General features: G+C 39.7%; 1 protein-coding gene across 4 annotated transcripts in view; it reads right to left on the reverse strand.

Annotated features, from left to right (window-relative positions):
* The window catches only part of MYRFL (myelin regulatory factor like), a 126,082-nt gene extending 124,458 nt beyond the window's left edge, over nucleotides 1-1,624 (reverse strand). For all 4 annotated transcript variants that reach the window (XM_019455084.2, XM_019455083.2, XM_019455082.2 and 1 more), the window contains exon 1: nucleotides 1,274-1,624. In XM_019455084.2, the coding sequence (XP_019310629.2) occupies nucleotides 1,274-1,319 (46 nt within the window). In that variant the 5' untranslated portion in view covers nucleotides 1,320-1,624. The remainder of the gene's footprint in view (nucleotides 1-1,273) is intronic.
* Nucleotides 1,625-9,559: the final 7,935 nt, after the last annotated feature.

Below are 9,559 nucleotides of genomic sequence, written 5' to 3' on the forward strand. Positions count from 1 at the left end.
CTGGGGCTTGCTACCCCCTGCCAGGATGAAAGTTACACAGAATATAAAATCAGGCAATAACAATCGATCAATGCAACGTTAGCGTGCCTACTGTGTACAGAGCCTGACCCAGGTAGACACACCGATTTGGCTACTGTCAGAGACAGAAAATTCAATGGGATAGATCATGACTGAGATAATGTGATAATTCTCTTGGTCTTAGCTTTCTTCTTGTCACTTCTGGCAAAATCCAAGCCACAGAAACTACCATATTGTATGTGATTCTTTCTGATGGTGACCTAGAATCTCACTAGTTCTTTGGTATGACCACTCCATTATTTCGTACTGTTTGGTGTTGGGTCAATTCCATTCAACCTTTTTGCATCTAGAATTTGTCAGGTACTTTACTGATCACCAGAAATGCCAAAAGAACTCCTCTATATGCTGGTAACTGCCCTCTGGATTCTGTGAATAAACAGGTCTACCCTCAATTCTTCTCATACTTCCTCCTGAGAAATACCTTTGAAATGTGTAAAAGCTATGGTCACATTTCCCTTCACATGGAAGTCTGAGCATTGCTGATAAAGAACCAAAGACTGAAGTCTCTGATGGCGAGTCTTTGCTGACATTTTCAACAGACCCCCATTAGAATATCAACCCAATTAAATAATAGAAGCCAGTACTGCCAGTTTAGATTTGTAAAAGAAAGAAAATCTCTGTAACCACGTCCTATAATATGCCCCTCCCTTAAGAAAGAAGTACTCATTTCTGTAGTATGGCTCTCCTTTCAAAAACCAATCATTATTCGGTTGCACATTTTTAAAGTGTGAAAAACAAAGATGAAAAGGGGAAGGAGGTGTTCTTTTACTGTTTTATATTTAATTTTACTAAGAGAAAAACTATTTTAAATGAAATCTTACACCTTTCTGGTGCTATACTCAAAAACTTTAGAGACAAGACAAATCTGTAATTTTTGAAATGTAGGGGATTAGAAGAAATATAATCTAGCACAGGACAGAGACAAATCCTAGCCACATAGATACGCTGACCCTGTGACTCTTTTAACAACCAAGCTAGAAGATGGAAATCCTGTATTCTTTTAAATCACTACCTATACCATTGATTTTTCCTATGAACAGAGCAAATAAACCTCCACTTCAGATTTCAGGACAGTTAGTACGATAGCATTTCTTCCAAGTCCAAGTTTAAGTGAATTCCAAAAAGGCAAAACAGCAACTGCGAGCAGAGCCAGTTCTCAGAAGCAGGGACTGCATGTTGGAAAGTGGGCACTTACCTTCAAAGAACTGCTGCAGGGCCTCGTTTTCCCCCACCACATCCATGGTGCCGCGGTCCCAGTAATGCTTCCTCACAGAACAAGGGTTCTCAGACCTCAGGAACTAAGTGCACGTCCTCTGGACTTGACGCCTATGAATGCTCTTGAAAACTCTTCATTTTCTTTTTATTGGAGTGAAGCATATCTTCTGCCAACAAATTGTGTCCAGAAAGATGGTTAAATTCTCCAAATGATTGTAAGACCAGGCTATGGGACCATGCAGGAAAAAAAAAAAAAAAACCTTATGAATAGGGAAGTGGTAACAAATCTATCTTACTGTAGGGAACTGTTTCTACTCTGCCTTTTGTCTTTAAGGACCTTTGTCCTTAGTGACACATGTAATTACATAAATGGGCAATAAATACATAGTCTTATCTCTTATTTGTCCTTTTACACCAATATATTTATATCTCCCCCTCTGTCAACCAGGTCAATTTAGCCATAACCAGGCAAATATACAGTGTGTGTGTGTGTGTGTGTGTTTACCTAGAGAAAGGGGGCAAATCAATAATCACTTTTATAGATACCTAGAGGAGCAGATAATTTAGACAGACTTGTGATAATGAAGAGTTGGGATTTGTTAAGTATTTCTAAATTTAATCACAATGAAAACTTACATTCCCTGATACACACCTAGTCTGTCTCCTCCAGATTTTATTTTCTTTGAAAGTATAAACTAGAAAGCATGAGAAGTGCCTCTGATGAGCAAATTTGATTCGGTAATTCTTACAGTTGAGCATACACTTCACTTTTAGCTGGTTTCACTCCTAAATATAAAACTACATGCAAATAAATGTTTTGCTTTCACTGCTTAACTACTAATTTACTTCATAGCCTAAGAATATAATTAGGATATTCAATCGGCTCTTTAACCCTTCATTTTCTTTTTCCCCAACTTTTCATTTTGAAAAAGTCTTTAACCTATCGAAAAGCTGAAAGGATAATACCATGCAATACCCACCTATTCTTCACCCAGATTTATAGTTAATATTTTCCCACTTTTGCTTTTTCTCACTTGCTATATACACTTTTGGCTGAGTCATTTGAAAATATTCCTGACATCTTGACATTTCACCCAGAAATAATTCTGTATATGTCTCCTAACAAATAAGGATATTCTCGCACATGACCACAGTATTGTTATACCCAAGAAATATAATAGAAATTTAATACTAATATCTCATTAGTATTAATACCTTTGTCCCCCAAAATATCTTTCATGACTTTTTGTTTCCTGGTCAAGGATCTAATGAATGTTAATGCATTGCATTTGGTCATGTTTGTTTGTTTATTTATTTACTTTTAAAGTTTATTTATTTATTTTGAAAGAGAGAGAGAGCATGAGCAGGCGAGAGGTAGAGATAGATGGAGAGAGAGAATCCCAAGCAGGGTCCACACTGCCAGTGCACAGCTCGATGTAGGGCTCAATCCTACATTGAGGAACTGTGAGATCATGACCTGAACTGAGATCAAGAGTGGGATGCTTAATTGACTGAGCCACCCAGGTGCCCCTGGTTATGTATGTCTTTTTAAAAGATATAGAACATTCTCCTTTTGTCATGTTGGTTAGTTGTTTGGCTTTTTATGACATTGACACTTTTTTAACAATCTAGACCCACTGTCTTATAGAATGTCTCAATTCTGAATTTGTCTGTTTCATTATTGTTAGATTCAGTACAGGTGATGTGGTATGCTTCCTAGTAAGTATTTTAAAACTTCATACATATAAATGGTTCCCTGAAAACAGGCAAGCTAATTCTATACTGGGGGTGGGGGGGGTGGGGGGGGGGGGAAGAGGCTTAGAATCCTATTTCAAAGCTCACATCGGGTTCCAGACCTTTAAGGACAAGTCAACAAGTTGCTTAAAGAAATTCATCTTCTAGTTTTTGCAACTAATTTGTTTAAAATAAAACAAACATAAAAGTAAACCAAAACACTGTCAAGGGCAAATAGCATATATGTGAAAACATGATTCAGCCTGCAGGACTTCAGTTTGCAATCTCCGGGTTAGAGCCTAACCTATAACAACCAACATGGTTTGAGGCAAGTAAAGAGAATGTGGAAGAAATTTGTTGGAATGGCTGGACAATATATCTGTATTAATGAATGAGTCCAGAGCACATAGCGAAAGGCGCAATCCAGCTGGTGGCCATGGGGATTTAAGGTTTTTCGCTCTCAGAGAATAACAAATACCATCCATATTTCCTTGATTCTGGTCTTTAGTCTCCACATCTCTAGTATCTTCTAATTCTATTGGGCATCCTATGTTGCACAAATTTGGGGGAGATTACTTTCTTGAGAAGTAATCTAATGTAGCTGTGGTTTAGATTTGTTTTGGTATTGACGTTTCCTAGAGAACTCCAATAAATAAGTAGGTAGGAGCTGAGCTGCTGTGGTTAAATCTGGTGACGTGGCTCAAGTTGGGAATGTAATGATGGGAACCTTTTCTCTCTCAAGTCTGTCCCTGAGGTCTACAGCTCCAGTATTCACAACACAGTGCTTCATCTTGATGTTAGACCATGTGTGGATCTGTACTTCCTTGAGAGCTATTAGGGTTTCTATTCTTCTCTTTACTTCAGCAGCTTTGCTCATTTGTGGTATTGTAATTTTTCTTTTATTTTTAAAAAGATGCTGGCTTGAACTCAGTGGTGGTAGTGGACATGGAGAGAAGTAGACATACCTAGTCAAGGTATGTTTTGCAGTGCTGATGTGGTTTGCTGATGGACTGGATTGGAGGTGGTGGCAACAGAAACCAAGAATAAGCCCTAGGCTATAGCTTAAGCAACTGGGCCAAGAGTCAATGTTAGGTTTGAGATGCACCCATTAAAATTTCAAGTGGAGTGGCTGCTAGGCAAATGAACACAATAGCCTAAAGCTAGGGAAGGGATGTCAGGGTTGGAAATGTAGTTTTATATGGAATTGATATTTGGTTTTCAAGGTCAGGGACCCAGATGAGATGATCTAAAGAATATTTAGATAATGAGGGGCGCCTGGGTGGCTCAGTTGGTTGAGCGACTCAGCTCAGGTCATGATCTCACAGTTTGTGAGTTCGAGCCCCGCGTCAGGCTCTGTGCTGACAGCTCAGAGACTGGAGCCTGTTTCAGATTCTCTGTCTCCCCCTCTCTGCCCCTCCCCTGCTCATGCTCTGTCTCTCTCTCTCTCAATAATAAATAAACGTTAAAAAAATTTTAAAAAAGAGAATATTTAGATAATGATAAGGGGGCTCAGGCAAAACTCTATAGTGATTCCAGTATTGAAAGGCTGAGCTGGGGCACCTGGGTGTCTCAGTCAGTTAAGCATCGGACTAATGATTTTGACTCAGGTCATGATCTCCCAGTCATGGGATCCAGCCTCGTGTCAGGCTCTGTACCGGCAGCACAGAGTTTGCTTGGGTTCCCTCTCTCCCTACCTCTCTGCCTCTCCCTCACTGGCATGTGCATTCTCTCTCTCTCTCTCTCTCCCTCTCTCTCCCTCTCTCTCTCAAAATAAATAAATAAACTTAAAAAATAAAATAAAAAGCGGAGCTAAGAAAGAGCCAGGTAGAGTTGTGGCCACGGCTGTCACAGAAAACTTCCAAATTCGCCACCGTAGCTTACTGGACCTATAGGTCTGACCCCTGCTTACCTCTCCAGTTTTCTCTTACCAATCTCCCCGCCACCAACTGTACACTAGGTCTTTTTGCCATTTTTCAAGTATGTCAAGTGCAGGTCTTCCTCAGGGGCCTCCCACCAGCTTTGAGTGCTCTCCCTTGCCTGCCTCTCTTCATAGGCCTGGATCTGGTCAGAGCCCAGCTGAAAAATGTCACCTCCTGATTTGGCCTTTCCCAACCACCCAATCTGAAGTAGTCATCCATTCTCCTTCTAGCCCATTACCCCCTTTTAAGTACCTACAGAGCACCTGTTTCATCTTCTAACATTAGTCTCTTTGTCCACTCGTCACGGAACTGAGAGCTAGCCCCATGAGCACAGAGCTCCCCAGTCTTGCTCATTGCTGTATCTCCAACACCTGCAGTCACAGCTGGCACACACGAGACTCAAGTGTGTGGACGATGAGGTGGAATTCTCTCTAGAAGTTCTGCACAAAATTTATAGAAACTACTGGGTCCTGATTTGCCTATATATCAGAGACAAGAAACTTGTCTGCTGAGATGGTAATTGTACTGCACTCTGTGAAAAAAACGAAGAACTATTTTTCTTTCTTTTTTAATTTTTAAAAATGTTTATTTTTGAGCGAAAGACAGAGTGCGAGCAGCAGAGGAACAGAGAAAGAGGGAGACACAGAATCCGAAGCAGGCTCCAGGCTCCGAGCGTCAGCGCAGAGCCCTGACGAGGGGCTCGAACTCACGAACCGCAAGATCATGACCTGAGTCAAAGTCAGATGCTTAACCGACGGAGACACCCAGGCATCCCTTTCTTACTTGTTTAAAGTTTATTTATTTATTTTGAGAGAGAGAGCACAAGCAGGTGAGGGGCAGAGAGAGATGGAGAGACAGAATCCCAAGCAGGCTCCACACCATCAGTGCAAAACCCAATATGGGGCTTGAACTCACGAACCTTGAGATCCTGACCCAAACTGAGATCATCAAACACCCAATTGAGCCACCCAGGCACCCCAAAGAACTATTTTCTAGCACAAAAGTTAGACACAAATATAAATTCACACTGCTTTGACCTCTCTTCGTTTTAAACATTGTGTCAAAACTACTGAGGGAAAAACATAACAAAGAAAACCTTCCAAAACAAAAGCTTTGAATAAAAGCACATCTACTGTAGACTCTGGCTGCACAAAACAAAAACACACAGAATTCATGTGGTGGTGCTAAGTAGGTAGGTGGGTGGTGGCAAGTTAAGTGCTGAGATCCAATGCTCGGAAACCAAACCTCTGTTCTGTTCTTCCAGTGTAAACGATGAGTCAAAGGTTGTGGATTGTCCTAGAGCTGGAAACACGACAGAGGACACCTGGTTTAGCCTTTACTGAGGAGACCAGATGGAATGGTGACCTGCCTAACTGATCAGCTTTGGGAGCCAAGCCTGAAGAATGCAGGTCTCCTGAGTGACTCCTAATCCAACTTCTCTCCATGAGGTCAGGCTCTCTCCTCAGCTCTGAACCTATTTATAGAAACTTATCAAAAAGTCTTTTCTTCTTTTTTAGAGTTGGCAATCTAGGCAATTGAATTCTGTCCAGATATACTCTCCAGAGCCGAAGTTAATCAACACACAAATTATTCCATCCCCTTTGCCTTGCCATTTCTGCTAGCTCCTGTCTTCTCAGGATTTTTCTCTCCCTGTCACGGTAACACAGGGCCCAGTGGCATACTTCTCCATATCCCTTAAGTGCCTATCGAATCCTATGGCCAACTACCCCCAAATGTATGGCCTACCTTGACCTTATCATTGAATTTAGACTTGTGTATTGATACCAACTTAATTCTCCACTTTGATGCTTCACGGGCATCTCGAGGAGTCACAAAAGGCGTTCTCGTCTCCATTCCATGCACACATAATTTGAACCTACCCCAGATATCTCTATATCAATAAATTGCAGTAACAGCTCAAGCCAAAAGCCTAGGATTCAGACCTGATTTCTCTTCTTCCCTCTGTCCCAAATCCAACTTGTCAACAGGTCCTGTTTTCTGTTTCTGAATGCAGGAGCATATAATTGGATTCATCGTTAACTCTTGGTTCGTAACACACTATCAGCGGTCTGTGCATGATTCTCTCCATCCACATATTTACTCTTAATAACAAATGAACCCATCATCCAACCCAGGGACGAGAACGTTCACAATGACTTACTCTTATATTTAGTTCCCCGGTTCTATCCCTTTTCCTCCACCATACCAGAGGTAACGCTATCCTGAACTCTGGGTTTATCACTATTTGGACTTTTTTTAGTTTCGTTCAGTTTTAGTTTTTGACCTTTAGGAGAAAAGCATTAGGTCATGTTGTCTTCTGAGCATTTTGCTTTTTCACTCAATCCATTACATTAAGTTGCTGTGCTGCCTGCAGCTGATGTTCATTCATCTTGCCTGCCATGTGACTGTCCACTATGTGAGCACACTTTACTCTCCTATTAGATGGACATCGGGTTTCTTCTAAAACATTCTTATATTTGTATTCTGGGGCACTTTGTGCAAGTATTTCTCTTGTGTATATGCCTACAAATTGAGTGGTGGGCCATGGGGAAGGTTCAAGTTCTCAAATGAATGGTTTTTCACAATAGTTATACCAATTGACACTTTCACCAGCAATATAGGAGTAATCCTATTGAAATTCTCTGCAACATTTGACTTTGCTGGACTTTTTGCCAGTTGAATGAATGTAAACCTGTTACTGCACTCTTGATTTGCTTTCCCGGAGTATTAATAAATGAAAACCATTTAATAGGTTTACTGGCCCATAATAGGTTTACTGCACTGCCAACTCGTGGAGTACCTGTTTCAGTCATTTGCCCATTTTTCTGCTAGTGTTTTTTTCGTTGTTGGTTTGTATAATTTCCGTATATATTCTTGATGCTAACCTATTATTGGTTATGAGTTTTGCGAATATCTTCTCATAGCTTGTAGCTTGTCTTTAAAATGCCTTTTGAGGGACAGAAGTTTTAAATTAACAATTTATAATATAGCACTTTTTTATGGTTCTCTTTTATGGTTTCTTTTGCCTGCAGTTTAAGAAGTTCTTAGAAGCAGGATCAGGAAGGTATCCCTCTGTATTTTCAAAATATATTTCACCTACAATTTTAACTAGATTTTCTACGTCAGAAGTTCTAAAGTTTTGGGACATTTAAACAGTTGTTTTGTGTGCGTGTGTGGTATGAGGAAAAGATCCAATCTTGTATGTTTGTTTTTGTCAGCTCCATTTAATTATTAGTCCTGTCACTGACCTACCATACCATCTCTGTCAATATGAAATTTACAAATACATGTGGGCCTGTTTTGGGGCTCTCTATTCTATCCATTGGTCATTTTCTCTATTTTTGCACAGTAAGACTTTCTTAAACACCTCAACCTCATAAAAAGTCCTTCTGGTAGGATGAACTCTCCTTCCTTTCTTGTTCTTCAGAAGTGTCTTGGTCATTATTCATCCTTAAATCTGCCATGTAAATTTTGAACAGTTTGTCAATTCCAGCAGAAATGTTGGGATTTAGTTTGGAGATGCACTAATAAATCTATACATCCATTTGGAAAGACTTTTAATTGTCTTTCTAATGAACACAGGACACTCTAGTCTTCTTTAACGTCTTTTAGAACTCTCTGTACACAGATCTGGCACATTTTTGGTTAGCTTTATTACTAGATACATCAGAATTGTTTTTGCAATTATTTGTTTTTTAAAGTTTATTTATTTTGAGTGAGCACACGTGAGTGGGAGAGAGGCAGAGAGAGAGAGAAGCTCAAGCAAGCTCTGCAATGCTCAGTGTGGAGCCTGACACAGGGCTCGAACTCACAAACCGTGAGATCATGACCTGAGCTGAAACCAAGAATCAGATGCTTAACCAACTGAGCCACCCAGGTGCCCCTTATTTGCCGTCTTTTTAAAACTCTTATTTTCTAACTGTGGCTGTATATAAGTAAAATTCACAATTAGACATTGGTCCTATATTTAGGCATTTGCTAAACTCTCCAATTATGTCGAATTGGTGGAAGACTTTTGATTTTCTATGTAGACAATCACATCCCAATGACAGTCTCTTCCCAATCACTGTAACTTTATTTTTCTCATCTTGTTGCACTAACACAGTTACAGTACAATTTTGGATAAAAGTGAAGAGAGCAATAATTTTGGTCCCAGTGTTGATCTTAAAGAAAATGCTTCTACTGTTTCCCACCTTAGGATGGTGTTTACTGTAAGATTTTTAAAGATATCCTTCTTCAAGCTGAAAACATTAAATGTTTTTTTGCATCTATTGATCAGGCAGGCGGTTTTTCACTTTTGTTCTATAAATGTGAATTCCATTTATAAATTTTCTAATACACCATTTTTGCATTCCTGGCGTAAATGCCACTCAGTGTGTTACAGTGTTTGCTTTTGCAGATATCTTCATGACAAAATGAATCTATAATTTTCCTTTCTTGTATCAACTGTCCCAATCTGGTTTTACTATCAAGATTATATTGGTTTTTGATGTGCAAGACATACTAATCCTATTCCTGGAAGAATGTATCTGATTAGAATAACTCTTCACTCTTTAAAGTTTGTTAAAATCATCTATGCCTAGAGTTTTATTTGTGAGATTTTAAACTACTTC

This window comes from Panthera pardus, unplaced genomic scaffold (assembly GCF_024362965.1).
Source record: "Panthera pardus isolate Hobbes unplaced genomic scaffold, ASM2436296v1 HiC_scaffold_6, whole genome shotgun sequence".
In the NCBI taxonomy this organism is placed as follows: domain Eukaryota; kingdom Metazoa; phylum Chordata; class Mammalia; order Carnivora; family Felidae; genus Panthera; species Panthera pardus.